The sequence below is a fragment of the Perognathus longimembris genome, chromosome 1, assembly GCF_023159225.1.
Source record: "Perognathus longimembris pacificus isolate PPM17 chromosome 1, ASM2315922v1, whole genome shotgun sequence".
In the NCBI taxonomy this organism is placed as follows: domain Eukaryota; kingdom Metazoa; phylum Chordata; class Mammalia; order Rodentia; family Heteromyidae; genus Perognathus; species Perognathus longimembris.
In genome coordinates, this window is record NC_063161.1 from 156,238,341 (window position 1) to 156,256,262 (window position 17,922).

Here is a 17,922-nt window from a genome sequence, read left to right on the forward strand (position 1 = left end):
GTGCTGTGGCTCAAGTGGTAGAGTGCTAGCCTTGAGCACAGAGAGGCTTAGGGACAGTGCCCTGGCCCAGGCCAGTCCTAGGACTGGCAAAAAAGAGAGAGAGGGAGAGAGGGAGGGGGGGGAGAGAGAGGGGAAGGAGAGAGAGAGAGCGAGCTCTAAGTGTAGAACTGGGACCATTTATTTTCCTTTAAGTTGTAATTACTGAAAATATTTTCTCCCTTCCTTCTCCTGATTCAGGCAACAGCCTCCCTGCTTCTTGCTATGCATAGCCCAAACTGGTCTCCAACTCGTGATCCTCCTGCCTCCGCCTCCCCCAAGATGGGATTACAGGCATCGGTCACACCCAGCTACTCGGCTTCCAAGTTAATTTAGCCAAGAAGCTGGGCCCAGTTCACACCCTGACATATGGCTTAGCTGCCTTAAACCCTCCCTGGCTTCAAGAAGGGTCCTCCAGAACTTCCCCTGTGGCTCTTCCCCAGAACTGGGCCTCTTGGGACGCCAGGGGTCATCTGAACCATGTAGGTCTCCTAGGAGGAAGACTCTCAGCCAATATGGGCGCAAACCAGAAGGCCTCCTGCAGCTAAGGGAGGGTGCAGACGGATGGGGAGAGCCTAGCTCTGAAGGCCGGGGTGTGGGGTGTGTGTGTGTGTGGGGGGGTGCTTGGCAAATAGGATGTGATCATGATCACCCAGGCCGGAGTCACTGACTTTGGACAAATAGGCCTCCCTTTCTACGACTTCTCTAAAATGGGTTTGGTGGTCCCGACAGTGGGGGCTGTTGACTCGGGGTCCAGCAGGACACCCAGAAACTTCCTTCACACGCCAAGTACGGGAGCCCCCACGTTCCTGAACCGTGAGACGACCGACCTGGTGGCAGCTCCAGGAGGGATCTCGCCCCAGCCTCCCCAAGAACCCCGGGATCAGGGCGACCAGGCCGGAGCCGGCTCCGTCTCCGCCTCCAGTGTCGCCGCGCCCCCTGGCGGCCGTCGGTTGCCATGTCAACCGCGGGTGGTGGGGGCCGCGGAGGCGGCGGCGGCGGCGGCGGCGGCGGCGGCGGCGGCGGGGGGCCGTTCTCTCCTCCCAGGGCCGAAGGCCGCTCCCCGGGCGCTTCTGGCCTTTGCCTCTGGGGGAGCTGGGGAAGCCCTCTGGAAGCTCGGCAGGCTGCAGGCCCTGGGAGGGGGGGGTGGGGAGGTAAACTGAGGCACGCGGCCGGGCGGCCGCAGTCAGGTGTCGAGCACGGGCCCCACCTCCGAAGGCGGAGGAGGGGCCGCGGACGGTGACGCGGCGAGGGCGGCCTGCGGACGGCGAGCGGGAGGGCGGCGGCGGCAGGTGCGGCCGCGGGGAGTGGGAGGAGGCGGGAGGGGCGGGCGGAGGGGGAGGGGAGGGCGAGGCCGGGCACCTCCCCCTTTATAACGCGCCCCCTCCCGGGCTCTCCGGCCGTCTCCTCTTCGGCTCTTCTCGTCGGGTCCCCTTGCCCGGCTCACCCCGGCACGGGCCCGGCCAGGGAGCTCCCAGGCCGCGGCTCGGGAGCCGCCCCCCCCACCCCACCCCCCGCCCCGCCAGCCGCCCCGCGCAGCCCGGCGGAGGCGGCGCCGTCGGAGGAGGAGGAGGAGGAGGAGGAGGAGGAGCAGGGCACTGCGGCTGGCCCCGGATCGGGCGCCAGAGAGCCAGCAGCTTCGGCAGCAGCGCGGCCCGGGCCGATGCAGCGAGACGCACCGCCCCGAGCCCCAGCGCCAGCGCCCCGGCTCCCCGCGCCCCCCATCGGGGCGGCCGCCAGTAGTGGTGGCGGCGGCGGAGGAGGTGGGGGCAGCGGCGGCGGCGGCGGCGGTGGCGGCGCCTCTGCAGCTCCCGCTCCCCCTGGCCTCCCGGGAACTACAAGTCCCAGGGGGCCTGGCGGCGGGCGGCGACCGGAAGAGGTGGGATCGGCGCCGCGAGGACGGAAGTGGACGTGGAAGCGGAAGTGGCGCGGCCGCGGTGGGGCCTGGAGCGCGGCGGCGGGACCTGGAGCGGCGGCTGCTGCGCCTGGGGGCGGCGGCGGTGGCGGCGGCGGCGGCGCGCTAGAAGCAGCCATGGCAAAGCAGTACGACTCAGTGGAGTGCCCTTTTTGTGACGAGGTGACCAAGTATGAGAAAATTGCCAAGATCGGCCAAGGCACCTTCGGGTAAGGCTGGGCCCCGAGGGGCCGGGAACTCTGGGCCTGCAACTTCTAGGGCCGACGTCGGGCCGTCCAGAGCTGGGCTCGGGGTGGCCAGGCAGCCTCCGGTCCCCTGGATGGTCCCCTTGCTTGGGAGGCGACGCTGCACGCCCTACTGTGCCCCGGCCTGTCGGAGCCGGCTAGAGGGATGGAGCCCCGGCTGGCGTGGAGGGAGGGGAGGGTTGCAGAGAGGGGAGCAGGATCTCCCGGTGTAAGGGCTTGGGTGAGGAGGGCAGGGGTGGAGGGGGGGATTCAGGGAAGGTGGCAGAGGCCCGGAGAGATACGGGACGCCGGCTGGCGGAACGGCCTCGTGTCCGGGTCCCTGGCTCTCTCCCGCCCTGCCCGCCTCGTCGCCCGTGCTTTCCCGCTGCCCGTCCTCCGGTGGGGGAGGGCGGGCCGGCTGTAGCGCCCGCTGAGCCCGCGCCGGGTCTCCTCCGCTCTTTGCCCGCAGGGAGGTGTTTAAGGCCAAGCACCGCGAGACCGGCCAGAAGGTGGCCCTGAAAAAAGTGCTGATGGAGAATGAGAAAGAAGGGGTGAGTATGAGCCCAGGCCCAGGCGGGCTGCTGCCCTGAACGTTGAATTTGGGGTACAGATCCAATTCGGCCCTGTAATTTGGAGGTTTGCATATTGCAGGGAATTTGACCTTCCACCCAAATCTTTTAATTCAAAGGTTGAAGTATTCAGTGTTTCATTGTTGGGCAAATGTGGTTAGATCCAGCTCATGGTTGCATGCCTAGAGCCCACTGTGGTGTGAAAGTTAAATGTAAATAGTAACTGTGTTCGAAGTAAAAGGGAAATACATGCTTCTTTTTTTTTAAATTCAGGGGAACAGGCGGGCAGACCCACTTTCACCCCATTGGAGCTATAGTCAAGCTTCTCAGAGATCTACTTAGCAAGAAAAGTTGATTTGCTTTCTTTAAGTTTTGTGCATATGTGGTGCTGGGAATGGAACCCAGAGCCCCATGCATGTTGGGCAAGCACCCTGTCACTGAGCTAAGTTTTGTGTCCATACTGGGGCTCAAGCTCAGGACCTCACATCTCTTTTAGCTTTATTTGCTCGTGGCTGCTGGTATACCACTTGAGCCACTGCTCCACATTCTTCCCTCCTTGTTGGTTTCTTGGAGATGAGAGTGTGTTGTCCATTTTCTGTCCAGGCTGGCTTTGAACTATGAGCCTCAGATCTCAGTCCTCAGTACTCAGTAGCTAGGATTACAGGTGTGAGCTACAGGACTTTTTGTTAGTTAATTGGAGATGAGTGTCTTGGGTTTTTCTGCCCAGCCTGGCTTCAAACTGTGATCTTCAGATCATAGGCCTCCCGTGAAGCCACTGGCATCTGGCTTCAAGGAAATTTTTTAATCTTCCCAACAGGCATACAATTAAATAAAGCTTAATGATTGAAATAATGGACATTGGGTGAATCAGGGATGTAAATAAAGTGTTTTTATACCTATGTTTTAGTTGTCTCAAACCAGCTTCTTTGTATTCATACTACTACTGAGCCCCATTCTACAGGCTAGGCATCAACACTGGTTTCATAGAGCATAGGGGTCCTCTGGCTCCCAGCTTGTATCTTTTTCTGTAAACCCCAGGGGGCCCATTCTTAATCCCTCCCATTTGCCTCTGACCATTTCCTCCCATTCTACCTAGTTCCCCATTACAGCTTTGCGGGAAATCAAGATCCTCCAGCTTCTAAAACATGAGAATGTGGTCAACTTGATTGAGATTTGTCGAACCAAAGGTAAGCCATGTGGTCCTTATGAAGGACCACATACCTAAAACAGGCGACACTTAACTTGCCTCTTCTTGACTCAGACATAGCACAGTACTCTCTTTGGTCCTTCTGCATTGGAGCTGTGCTTCGTCAGAGCCTTCCATAGCACCAGCCCACAGGAGGCACTCCCAGGGCTGAGAATGTGGCTTGGTGTAGAGTGCTTGCCTCGCATGCATGAAGCCCTGGGTTTGATTCCTTAGTACCACATAAACAGAAAAGGCTGGGCATGGTGCTGTGGCTCAAGTGGTATAGTGCTATCCTAGAGCACAGAGAGGCTCAGGGACAGAGCCCAGGCCCTGATTACAAGCCCCAGAACCAGCAAAAGAAGAAAGGAAGGAAGGAAAAGGAAAGGAATGTTTCTAGTGAAGGAATGTGCAAACGGCTGCTCTAGAGGGCATGAGTGACTGGGTGGGCTGGCAGGTGGGAACTGGTTGGGGGAAAGTGAGTTGGAGGCAGAGTTTTGAGTTCTTCCTCCCTTTCTACGTCAGCTTCCCCGTACAACCGCTGCAAGGGCAGCATATACCTGGTGTTTGACTTCTGTGAGCATGACCTTGCTGGGCTGCTGAGCAATGTCTTGGTCAAGTTCACACTGTCTGAGATCAAGAGGGTCATGCAGATGTTGCTCAACGGCCTCTACTATATCCACAGGAACAAGGTGAGGAGAGCCCCAGGGGTGTGGTCTTTGTTCCCACTGCTGGGCGGGGGAGGGATGGCTGAAGGACCCCGTGGGAGCTGGCTGAGGCCCCGCTCTTGTGCCCCTGCAGATCTTGCACAGGGATATGAAGGCAGCCAATGTCCTCATCACCAGGGATGGGGTCCTGAAGCTGGCAGACTTTGGGCTGGCTCGAGCCTTCAGCCTGGCCAAGAACAGCCAGCCTAACCGCTATACCAACCGTGTGGTGACACTGTGGTACCGGCCACCGGAGCTATTGCTTGGTGAGGATACCCAAGCAAGCCGAGGAGGGCAGGGGCCAAGCACCTTCCTGGCAATACCCCACCCCCCCAGTGCTGGTGGGGCTCATTCTTGAGTCCCAGGAGGCCTTGGAACTCAAGGGGTCTTTCTGGTATGTTCTTCTTCCCAGGGGAACGGGACTACGGCCCGCCCATCGACCTGTGGGGAGCTGGGTGCATTATGGCAGAGATGTGGACCCGCAGCCCTATCATGCAGGGCAACACGGAGCAGCACCAGCTTGCCCTTATCAGCCAGCTCTGTGGCTCCATCACCCCGGAGGTATGTGGCTGAGCTGGGTGAGACCCGGCTTCCCATGAGATACAGAGACTGGGTTGTTGGTGTCCCCTGAGGAGAGGAGTGGAATGGAAGGAAATGGTGAGCAGGCTGGTGGACGGGTCAGGTTTGTGGTCAGGCTGCAAACCTAGCACCAACTGGTTCTTGTGATGTTCGTGTATACTTCCATTTTCTATTGCTGCAACTTTTATGTGTGCCTGAGCAAAGCAACTTGAAAAGGAGGAAAGGGGAGAGATTAAGTTGGGAGGGATTGGGGAAAATGACGAAAGGGGTGATAGAGATCAAAATGCCGATGCTTATAAACTGACTTGTTGAATGGTAAACCCTTTGTATAGCTCTTTAATGAAAATAGCCTGGCTGGTAGCTCACGCCTGTGATATTAGCTACTCAGGAGGCTGAGATCTCAGGTTTGAAGCCCACGGGGCAAGAAAGTCCTGAGGCGCTAATAAACTGCTCAGCATCTCCAATAAAAAAGCCAAAAGTGGCGCTGTGGCTCAAGTAGTAGAGTGCTAGCCTTGAGCAAAAAGAAAGCTCAGGGACAGTGCTCAGGCCCTGAGTGCAAGCCCCAGGGCCAGGAAAAAAAAATAATAAAAATGAACTTTGGGGCTGGGAATGTGGCTTACTGGTAGAGTGCTTGCCTAGCATACATGAAACACTGGGTTCGATTCCTCAGCACCACTTAAAACAAAAATAGCCAGAAGTGGCGCTGTGGCTCAAGTGGTAGAATGCTAGCTTTGAGCAAAAGAAGCCAAGGACAGTGCTCAGGCCTTGAGTTCAAGCCCCAGGACCAGGGGGAAAAAATAATTTTAAAAACTTTTTTTCTAAAAAAGCAAAGAGCTGAGCACTGGTATCTCAGACCTATAATTCTAGCTCCTCAGGAGGCTGGCTTGAGATCTGAGGGTGACAGTTTGACACCAGCCTGAGCAGAAAATTTCCTAAAACTCTTATCTCCAGTTAACCACCAAGAAGCTAAATGTGGGAGTTAAAAGCATGTCGCAGTTGGTAAAGTGGTAGCCAGTGAGTGAAAGTAGCAGGTACTGAGTTCAGTCCCTGTCTCAGATCTAAAGAAAAGGAAAAGAGGGGCTGGGAATATGGCCTAGTGGCAAGAGAGCTCGCCTCGTATACATGAAGCCCTGGGTTCGATTCTCCAGTACCACATATCTAGAAAACGGCCAGGAGTGGCGCTGTGGCTCAAGTGGCAGAGTGCTAGCCTTGAGCAAAAAGGAAGCCAGGGACAGTGCTCAGGCCCTGAGTCCAAGGCCCAGGACTGGCAAAAAAAAAAAAAAGAAAGAAAAGGAAAAGAAGCTGGGAGTGAAGGCAGGGCTCTAACAACAGAGCACTAGCCTTGCGTGAGAAAGTTACGGGGCAGTACCCAGACCCTGTGGTCAAGCCCCTGTATTGGTATCAGGGGAAAAAAGAAATCTTTAGGTGATGATTTGAAATTTTTATTCCATCATCACTTAGGTCCGAGGTGAGGGAGCAAAGCTACCACATCATGGCAGCTAAAAGAGGAAGGGACAAGTATCCCCTATACTTTCCAAGGCCAGGAGATGGAATGGAGCTTGGTAGTTTCTACCCCCCTCCTCAATAGTGCCGCCACATGGAGATGGCGCTTTCAGCTCACGTGCTTTTGAGAGAGATTTGATACAAACCCCTTGGCCAAGGAGTTTAGGTCCGTGTTGAGCTGTGATTCCGTGGAACAAATGTGCTTGTGTCTGGGTGGGTATGTGTCTTTCAGCATGTGCCACATCTGTGGTGGCCGTTGCTGCCCTTGCCTTGAAGGGTCCAGTTCTTCCTCTAACGGAGGGAATAGTTTTAGCCCTTTGGGTGCTTGACCGGTGAAAAAGCACACTTCCTCTCTCCAACTCTCTTCTCCACACCTTCCCAGGTATGGCCAAACGTGGACAAGTATGAATTGTTTGAAAAGCTAGAGCTGGTCAAGGGCCAGAAGCGGAAGGTGAAGGACAGGCTAAAGGCCTACGTGCGTGACCCCTACGCCCTGGACCTCATTGACAAGCTGCTGGTATTGGACCCCACACAGCGTATCGACAGCGACGATGCCCTCAACCATGACTTCTTCTGGTCGGACCCCATGCCCTCAGACCTCAAGGGCATGCTATCTACCCACCTGACATCCATGTTTGAGTACCTGGCCCCACCACGTAGGAAGGGCAGCCAGATCACCCAGCAGTCCACCAACCAGAGCCGAAATCCAGCCACTACCAACCAGACGGAGTTTGAGCGCATCTTCTAAGAGCCGGTGCGGGCCTCCTGTTTCCTCTGTGTCACTGACTTGCATTGTGGAGACCGGTGGGGCATCTGAGTGTCATCTTCCAGCGCGTAGCTTATTTGCTCCCCACACTGGGCACTGGGGATGACCAGCAAGTGGACTGGCATGGGAGGAACATTGGCTGAAGCCAAGAGAGTGTGGAGCTGGGGCCGCCTTGGCCCTTGTTGGTTCCAGGATGGTGCCCGGGTAGTCATTAGAAGTGGAATGGGAGGCCTGCCGACCAGAGACTTTATAAGAACTCACGGTGGTGGGAGGAGGGAACAGTCCCTCGCCATCCCCAGAGGCACGAAGTTTGGGAATGGGGGTAGGAGCTGGGAAGGGAGCCCAAGTCCCGGCCTGCTGGCCCCAAGGCCCAGCTGCACTCGGCCTAGCCCTCATGGGCACCAGGGCCAACAAAGACTCTTGGTTTCTTCAATAGGGAATTTTATTGTGCTTTGTCCATTTGTTCAGAGACATTCCTAGTTGAAATTTGGTCAATTGCAATTAAAAGTTGACTATTTTCCAGTAGGTATCTATGTGTTTATTGTCTGCATTTAGATGCTGAGTTCTTTTTTTTTTCTTTTCATCTTTTTAAAAAATTAATTTATTAATTGAACACAATTTTTTTTTTCCCAGTCCTGGGGCTTGGACTCAGGGCCTGAACACTGTCCCTGGCTTCTTTTTGTTCAAGGTAGGTGCTGAGTTTTTGCCCACAGCAAGCATTAGGGTTCTACTGTTGAGGTCACCGGAAGTCCCGACTCTCCCAGTTCATTGAAGAGGACACTGGTCTTTTTTTTTTTGCCAGTCCTGGGCTTGAACTCAGGGCCTGAGCACTGTCCCTGAGCCTCTTCTTGCTCAAGGCTAGCACTCTACCACTTGAGCCACAGCGCCACTTCCAGCTTTTTCTGTTTATGTGGTACTGAGGAATGGAACACAGGACTTCATGGAGGCTAGGCGAGCTCTCTACCACTAAGCCACATTCCCAGTCCACAAACTTGTCTTTTTTTTCTCCTGGGTTCCTTCCAGAATACTTGTCAAGCTCCCAGTGGGAAGGTAACTGTGATCTTCCAGTGCCCAGTGCCTGGTGCAGGAGGAAGAGTCTGCCGCCCCAGTCTGCTGGATGCTGAGAATACAGGAGACTGGTAGGCTCCTCGCTAGAGCTGTAGCCGGGCTGGAAGAACACAGAATGGCTGGAGTGATGAATCACCTAGCTTGCAGAGGGGCTCGGGGAGTTTGGAGGAAAAGAGCCCAAAGTGCTCCAAGGGCTGGGAGAGACCGCAGGTGGCAGCTGGTGGGAGCTGGAAGGCCAGGACAGTGAGGGTCCTGGGTTACTTTGAGGAGACCTGTGACTTGAGACTGGGAAACAAGTATCAAATGCTTGCTTAAAGGGATAGGTATTTTGTGTCAGTTCTGCAAACTACTTGTTTGGGGTCAGTCCTGGGGCTTGAATTTGGACCCTGGGGGCTGGCTTTCCTGAGCTTCTTTGCTCAAGGCTAGCACTCTTAGCACCTGAGCTGCCACTCCACTTGAGACCTTTTGTCTCTTGAGCAGCTAAACTGAGGCTTGAACCACTGGTGCCCTTCCCACATCCAGCTTTCTTTTCTTTTTTTTCCCTTTGCTCGTCCTGGGCTTTGAACTCAGGGCCTGGGCACTCTCACTGAGCTTCTTTTGCTCAAGGCTATCACTCTGAGCTACAGCGCCAATTCTAGCGTTTTCTGTGTATGTGGTGCTGAGGAATCAAACCCAGGGCTTCATGCATGCTAGGCAAGCGCTCTACCACTGAGCCACATTCCCAGACACCCCCCTCCCTTGAGCTTCTTTTTTTTGTTGAAGGCTATCACTCAACCACTGAGCCACAGTGCTATCGTCCCTGCTTTTTCTGAGTAGTTTATTGGAGATAACTTCATAGTTTATTGGAGTCTGGGGACTTTCTTGCCTAGGCTGACTTCAGAATGGAGGTCCTCAGATCTCAGCCTCCTGAGTGGCTAGGGTTACACGCGTGAGCGGCTGGAGCCCAGCCCACCTCCAGCTTTTTATTGGTTAGTTGGAGATAAGTCTCTTGGACTTTGCTGCCCGTGCTGGGAACCAGTATCTTTAGATTTTCATCTTAGAGCTGAGACCAGCCTGAAGAAGAATGAATGGCTGGAGTTGTGGAAACCTAGTCACACATCCTCAGTCACCTGGCTTTTTTTTTTTTTGAGCACTGAAGATTGCATTCAGGGTTCTCCCTCCTCCCCTCCAGTGTTAAACTAGTGTTCTACCATTTGAGCCATGCTCCAGCCCTTTTATTTGTACTTTTTTTTTTTTTAAGTTTAAATACATAGCCAAGCTGGCTTCAAACTGTCCTCCTCCCTGTACCTTCTGAGTAGCCAGGATTGCAAGCTTTGTCATTGTCACTAGCTTTGTGCATGCTCTGCAGGCTGGGAACTAGGACCTGTCAATGTCCTGGCTTTGTTCTGGTCCTGGGGCTTGGACTCTCAGTATAGGTGCACTCCTTGAGCTTTTTGCTCAAGGCTAGTGCTCTACCACTTGAACCAAGTTCTACTTTCAGCTTTATTTATTTATTTTGGTGGTTAATTGGAGATAAGAGGTGAATGGTCTTCCTGCCTGGGCTGGCTTCAAACTGTGATCCTTAGATCTTAGTCTCCTGGGTAGCTAGGATTACAGGCCTGAGCCATGGGCACCCAGCTTCCTGGCTCCTTTTTTTTTTTTTTTTTTTTTTTAGCACATATTAGTTTATTTATTTATTTCTTTTATTAATTGGACATAAATTTTTTTACAAGGTGTTGTGCAAAGAGGGTGCAGTTACATAGTAGGGCAGTGTGTACATTTCTTGTGATATCTTACGACCTGTTTTTCTATCCCTTTTCTAGGTCAGGTTGACATATGCAATATACAATGTATCAAGAACATATACAGTATTCACAGACTTGGTCTCTACTGTCTCTCCGTCTCCCTTTGTTAACAGTCATATATCAGGGAGATCATGCCCCTTTGTTTTTTGTGTTCTAGGCTTGTCTCACTCAACATTATTTGTTCGAGTTCTGACCATTTCCCTGCGAATAACAGTATTTCACCATTCCTAATCACTATGTAGTATTCCATTGTGTATAAGTACCATATTTTTTTGATCCATTCGTCTGTGGAGGGGCATCTGGGTTGTTTCCATATTTTGGCTATTGTGAATTGTGCCTGGCTCCTTTTGACCATCTGGTTTGGTCAAACAGACCTCTCCCTCCAGAAGACTTGGACTCTTATTAGGAGTGTCCTAGAGCAGGGAATATGGCCTACTGGTAAAGTGCTTGCCTCACATACATGAAGCCCTAGGTTTGATTCCTCAGCACCACATATATAGAAAAGGCCAGATGTAGCACTGTGGCTCTAGTGGTAGGGTGCTAGCCTTGAGCAAAAAGAAGCCAGGGAGAGTGCTCAGGCCCTGAGTTCAAGCCCCAGGACTGGCAAAACAAAACAAAATAAACAACAAAAAACCTAAGAGTGTCCTAGGGGCTGGGAATGTGGCTTAGTGGTAGAATGCTCACCTAGCATCCATGAAGCCCTGGGTTCCATTCCTCAGTACCACACAAAGAGAAAAAAAGCCAGTGGCTCAAGCGGTAGAGTGCTAGTCATGAGCAAAAGCAGCTCTGGGACAGTGCTCAGGCCCTGAGTCCAAGCCCCAGGACTGGCCGAAAAAAAGTGTCCAGTACATGTGCTAGAAATGGACTCCTAACTAAAAGAAGGTAGGCTGATGAAGGGCTGCAAAAAGCTGGGCGCTGGTGCCTCGCACCTGTAATCCTATCTACTCAGGAGGATTTGAGGATTGAGGTTCAAAGCCAGCTGAGACTTTTATCTTCAATTAACCACCAGAAAACTGGAAGTAGTGCTGTGGCTCACGTGGTAGAGCGCTAGCATAGAGCTGAAGAGCTCAGGGACAGCACTCAGGCCCATAATTCAAGCCCCATGATTGAAAAAAAAACTACAAGATTGGCCAGATTGGGCTGGGAATGTGGCTTAGCGGTAGAGTGCTTGCCTAGCATGCATGAAGCCCTAGGTTCGATTCCTCAGCACCACATTAAGAAAAGCCAGAAGTGGCATTGTGGCTCATGTGGTAGAGTGCTAGCTTTAAGCAAACACTTAGGGATAGGCCCTGAGTTCAAGCCCCAGGACTGGCCAAAAAAAAAACAAAAACAAAAAAACGGCCAGATACAGTCAACCCCACCTTGGCAGGAAGATCTGGGAGGTTTTTCACGTGCCCTTGCTTTTCTCCCTCCTCTCACCCATTCATGTCCCTTTCCCTGCTACTGCTTACCTTTAACCCGCTCTGAGTTGTTATTTAACTCAGGCGATTTTCACCAGCGCTGTAGTCAGGTCACAGGCCGAGCCTGGCCGGGTTGTGACTGGGCTGATGTCAGGACGAGGGCAGGAACCTCTGAGGTCAATCTCCCCGGGCACTGATTCCTTCTCTAACCCAGCAGGATAAGGGTGGCCTTGGGAACCTCCCCTCTTGGGCACACAGTCCTCACAGGAGCCTGGGCAGAGGTGGCCCTCCTGTGCGTCACTTGTGCCCCACCCAGGAGGAGGAGGAGGAGGAGGGGCTGGAAACGGCGGGATGCCAGGTGCCAGGTTCCTGCCTGTCCTGTCCGGTGGCGGAGACATCGTGGTGGGAACTGACAATGGAACAGCAGGGCCCAGCCTGCTATCCTTGTGCAGCTAAAACCGCCTCCTTCCAGGTAGGAGAAGGGGGCGGGAGGGATGCAGGCAGGCACTCTGGGCTCACCAAACCCATTCCTTTGGGTCCCTCAGGGGTTCAAGGATGATACTTGCTGCAGGCCTTGCCCCAGGGCCCGCATGGTGCAGGGGACCCCCTCCCCCCAGTGGCTGCGCGACTCCATTTCCCCGTCCTGAGCCACTGAGGAAGGGAGTTTTTGGAGTGGTCCCTTATTACCTGTGGTTTGGGAGTGGTTTCTAAGGGTGCTCCTCATTTCTCAGCCTCCTGAGCAGCTTAGGTATTACCTGTATTTTATGCAAGGTGTGGTGGTAGGTGAGATCAAGAGAAACAGTCCTGGCCATTGGAATAGTTCTTGAACTCGGTTTCCAATGAGAGTCCTCGCGTGGCTGTGGCCAGTGCTCCCCTCGCTCGGCGTCCGCAGCCCCTGTGGGGTGGGGACAGTTCGGCAGGTGAGGACAAGGTACTTGGTGAGGTGATAGCTTGGATGAGCCCGGCTCAGACAGACTGGGGCTTGGGGTGGTCCCCCAGTTAGGGTGGTAAGCATCTAGGAAGGTCTAGAATCACATTGTGGTGGATACCAGTCAGGTTGCTTTACCTTACTCAGCCCCGGCTTCCTCCTGTAGAAGGGAGATCAGAAGATAAGCGCCTTGGGCTGGGAATGTGGCCTAGTGGTAGAGTGCTTGCCTAGCACACATGAAGCCCTGGGTTCGATTCCTCAGCACCACATAAACAGAAAACGCTAGAATTGGCGCCGTAGCTCAGAGTGCTTGAGCAAAAGAAGCTCAGGGACAGTGCCTAGGCCCTGAGTTCAAGCCCCAGGACTGGCAAAAGAAAAAAAAAATAAAAGATAAGCGCCGCCTCCTTCCCTCAGGACCTCCGCCCTCTGTGAAGTCCAGTGCCGTAGTTCCCCCAGACTCTTCACACACACACACACACACACACACACACACACACGCACGCACGCCCTTCGGCAGGCAGCAGAGAAGGGGGCCCCCCGCACACAGCCAGGGCTGCAGAGTCCCCTGTGATGTCATCCGGAGGGCTGGCTTGTCCTAGCCACACATGCTGGGTCACTTTTGGACCCAAAGCTGACTCCCTCACCAGGGGACAGAAAACGGAGGGCATATGCCAGAAGTTGGGAGCAGTGGTAGTTTGTGGGGGGCTCCTTTTGCAATAAGACCAGCTCAAGGCCACAGCCCCACTGGACCAGGCAACTGTGGTTACCCAACAGTGCACGGGTAGGGAGGGGGCAGAGGTCAGGAAGGGAGTGGGGTGGAGCCTGGGGTCTGAGACCTGGCATAGCAGATCCCATAAATAACTAAGCTGCTTTTACTACTAGGCCCTTGTCCCCCCTGAGAAATGAGTCTCAGGACACAACCATCTGGTGTGTTGGTGCGTACCTCTAATCCCAGCATTTGAGAGGCTGAGGCAGGAGGATTGCAAGTTTGAGGCCATACTGGGTTACCTAGTGAGATTCTCTCAAAGCAAACTACAAACAAAACAGTCCAACCCCAACCTTCCTGGAACTGGGCTGGGAGGGCTGAAGGAGACAAGCTCTGTGTGATCCAGAGACACATTCGGCGACAATGACTGAGGACAACTCGCATGACAAACGAAGAGCCCTAGCCTCGGCTGCCCCAGCTTGTTGGGAGGACCCAAGTCAGCAGCAGCTACAGAAATCCACCAGAGCTGGGTTTCTACTCAGCCTTTGCTCTGCTACTGCTTGGTGGTGCCTTAGTAGGCAATTATTTTCCCAGCCTCAGTTTCCTCATCTGCAAAATGGGGCGAGGGGAGGGGGCTAAGTAGCTCAGTAGACTGTGGCCTGGAGGAGGAAGCACCAACAACACCACGAGTCACACCTGGGTCCAGGTTGGTGCTGACCCCTTACTGTGCCTCAGTGTCCCCAACTGTCAGCATTGGATTGTTCAAGAGGAGTCCTAAGGTACCAGCCCCTACTGTGTCATTGGGATAAGTTAATTCTCTTCCCCAGTTACGACATTCCCAGGGAGACAGTGTATAAAATGCAAATGGGCAAAGGGCTCTAAAGCCGGGCATGATGGTGCAGGTAGGAGAATCTTAACTTCAAAGCCAGACTGAGCTACATAGTGAGACCCAAAACACAATACACATGACACAATAGTCACCTCTCATTCCATAATTATCGTGTAGGGAATAATTTTCAGGCTGATTTCTGAATTATAATTCTTTCTTTTATGGTATTAGGGGTTTGAATTCAGGGCTTTATACTTACTATACTGGGCCATGCTTCCAGCACTGTTTTTTGCTACTTATTTTTAGGATGGGTTCTGTTTCCCTGGCAGGTGACTGAGCTGCAAATCGTGTATTATATAGGCTTTCTGTTTCTCTGAGATCACAGGCTCCCGTGTTTCTCTGGAGAGAGGAATTTGGATTATTCTGCCTGGGCTGGCCTGGAACAATGATCCTTCCAATCTCAGTCTCTCAGGTAGCTTGAGATGGCAGGTCTACATTGCTTCACCCAGAGTTAGCTTGATGAGTCTCATGAACTCCTCTGCCTAGGGCTGGCCTGGAAGAGAAATTCTCCCGTTATCAGCCTCTGAAATAGCTAGGATTGCAGGCATGGATTACCAGACAACGCCCTGCCCCTCCCCCCCCCAGTTAAATTAAGATGAGCAAATAATGTTTACACTGTCTCATCAACAGGTTTGTTCTCAGAACTTTTTGGTTATCACAATTCATAATACTCATTATTTTAACCAAGTATTCATTTTGAGATGGTAATAAAAATGTATCGTCCAAGCTGATGGCTCATGTCTATAATCTTAGCTACTCAGGAGGTGGAGGTCTGAAGATCGCAGCTTGAAGCCAGCTCAGCCAGCCAGGGCAGAAAAGTCCCCTTGAAACTCTTATCTCCAATGAATCACTCAAAAACCAGGAGTGGCTCTGTGGCTCAAGTGGTAGAGCACTAGCCTTGAGCACAAAGAGGCTCAGGAACAGCACCCAGGCCCTGAGTTCAAGTCTCCCAACTTACACAAAAAAGAAAAAGAAATGACAAACAACAACAACAACACCCCTGTCATCCAAAACCCAATAAAGGGTGGATAGTAAAAAGAAAAAATGTGGGCTAGAGACACACTTCAAGTGATAGAGTGCCTAACTAGCAAAGCGTGTGTGAGGTCCTGAGTTGAAATCCCTTACCATTAAAAAAGAAGAAGAAGAAGAAATGTGGCGAGAATATCCTGAAGCCACAAGAAGTCAGTCATGCAAACGTTTGTGAGAAGGATGTGCCAGGCAGAGAGAAACACGCCAGTGAGCCACTGGTGTCCAGCTCTACTGGGAATTTTAAGCAGAGAGAAGGTTTGACTTGTCTAAAATGAGGAGCCTGGATCTTGGTTCAGATCAGCCAAGGCAAATTCTTGAGATCTTAACAGAAAAAGCTGAGCAGCCAGGCGCTGGTGTGGCTCAAGTGCTAGAGTGCCTAACTAGCAAAGCAAATAGACTCCTTAGTTCAAACGCCAGTTTTGCCAAAGTTTTAAAGCACAATGCAGATTCACCTGTACCTGGTGGTCTATCACTAATTGTGAGTATAAAAGAAAATCCACAGTTACATTTACTTACATTGTTTGCAGATATTAACACATATTGGCAAGGATCACGGAAGCTGGTAAGATTGAATTGCCTGGGGAAGAGGGATCAAGTTGGGCCCTGGCCCCCAGGGAAGGAGGTTTTGGCTCTGTATCTCTTTGTACCTTTAACTATTTGAATGGTATGAGGTATTACACAACCAAAAATATTAGAAGAGAAAGCAAAAAAGTAAGATAAAAGGGTTTTCTTGGGCTGGGGATATGGCCTAGTAGCAAAGAGTGCTTGCCTCGTATACATGAAGCCCTGGGTTCGATTCCCCAGCACCACATATACAGAAAATGGCCAGGAGTGGCGCTGTGGCTCAAGTGGCAGAGTGCTAGCCTCCAGCGAAAAGAAGCCAGGGACAGTGCTCAGGCCCTGAGTCCAAGCTCCAGGACTAGCAAATAAATAAATTAATTTAATTTAATTTTAAAAAGGGGTTTTCTTGTTGTCACTGGAGATTGAACCCAGGGTGTATCTAGTCAGGTACTCTGCCACTCAACATACCCCCTGTTTTTCTTCTTTTTTCGTTCCCCTTCCTTCCTTCCTTCCTTCCTTCCTTCCTTCCTTCCTTCCTTCCTTCCTTCTTTCCTTTCTTTCTTTCTTTCTTCCTTTTTTTTAGACATTGAATCTAGCTATTTTCACCCAAGCTCACCTTAAATTCAGATCTTCCTGCTTTAGGCTCACAATACCTGGGATTGCAGGTGGGAGCAACCTCATGTAGCTAAAAATAGAAAAAAAATCAGGGCTGGGAATGTGGCTTAGTGGTAGAGTGCTTGCCTAGAATGCATTGAAGCCATGGGTTTGATTCTTAAGTACCACATAAGTAGAACAAGCTAGAAGTGGACTGTGGCTCAAGTGGTAGAGGGCTAGCCTTGAACAAAAGAAGCTCAGTGGCCAGGCCCTGAGTTCAAGCCCAAGGACTAACAAAACAAAACAAAAACTATCAATGAGGAAAATAACAGTGTTTCTGTAGCTGGGCCAAGAGAGCTGAATGTGTTGGCACATACACATAACCCCAGCACTGGGGAGGTGGCAGTAGAAGGATCTAGAGTCCAAGTCCAGCCTGGAGGATGATTTCCTCACACAGGACTGCAGCGGGTAGGAGAGCAGACCTCCAGACAATGATGGACTTTCCAAAACTCATGCCAGGTGCTGGTGGCTCATGCCTGTAATCTTAGCTATTCAAAAGGCTAAGATCTGAGGATCAAGGTTTGAAGCCAGCCTGGGGAGGAAAGTATGAGGATCTTATTTCCAGTTGAGCACCAAAAAAGCCAGAAGTGGAGCAGTGTCTCAAGCAGTAGAGCATTGGCCTTGACCCCAAAAGCTAAGGGACAGCACCTAGGTCCTGAGTTCAAGCCCCAGTATGGGTATATTTTTGAAAAAAATCACCCATTTGTTTATTTAGAAATTAAACAATCTGCGATAGTTTCATTTGCCACTCCCCACCCCCACACTATGCAGGAAAAAAGGGAGCTGCTGGAATCTCTGTAGCCATTTGAAGGATTGCCTTTTGTGTGAGGTTCTTTCTAGTGCCCCCTCCCTTCTTCCAGACCTCAGCTAACACAAGTATTTCACTCAGGCTACTTTTGTGGGGGGGGGGGGGAGGGAGGAGGGAGGCATGGGGCTTGAACCCTGGGCCTGGGCACTGTCCCTGAGCTCTTCAGCTCAAAGCTAGCGTTCTACTACTTGAGCTACCACACCACTTCTGGTTTTCTGGTGGTAATTGGAAATAAGAGTCTCATGGACTTTCTTGCCCAGCTGGCTTTGAAATGTGATCTTCAGATCTCGGCCTCCTGAGTAGGTAGGGTTACAGGTGTGAGCCACTGGCACCCTGCCCAGACTTCCTTCCTTCCTTCCTTTCTTCCTCCCTTCCCCCCCCCCTCCCCCCGCCTCAGTTCTGGGTCTTGAACTCTGGGCCGAGCATTGTCCCTAAGCTTCATTTTGCTCAAGGCTAGCACTCTACCACTTGAGCCACAGCGCCACTTCTGGCCTTTTCTGTTTATGTGGTGCTAAGGAATCAGCCCCAGGGGTTCCTGCATGCTAGGCAATCACTCTACCACTAAGCCACATTCCCAGCCCCAGGCTACTTTTTTTTTTTTTTTAATGTTAGC

General features: G+C 52.3%; 1 protein-coding gene across 1 annotated transcript; it reads left to right on the top strand.

The window, feature by feature from the left end:
- The first annotated feature begins 1,797 nt into the window (after positions 1–1,797).
- Cdk9 (cyclin dependent kinase 9) lies at positions 1,798–8,007 on the top strand. The gene is made up of 7 exons (XM_048343439.1): positions 1,798–2,160; positions 2,645–2,726; positions 3,841–3,931; positions 4,453–4,619; positions 4,729–4,900; positions 5,047–5,195; positions 7,099–8,007. The coding sequence occupies exons 1-7, from the start codon at positions 2,069–2,071 to the stop codon at positions 7,462–7,464; spliced, it is 1,119 nt and encodes a 372-aa protein (XP_048199396.1). The 5' UTR covers positions 1,798–2,068; the 3' UTR covers positions 7,465–8,007.
- The last annotated feature ends 9,915 nt before the right edge of the window (positions 8,008–17,922 follow it).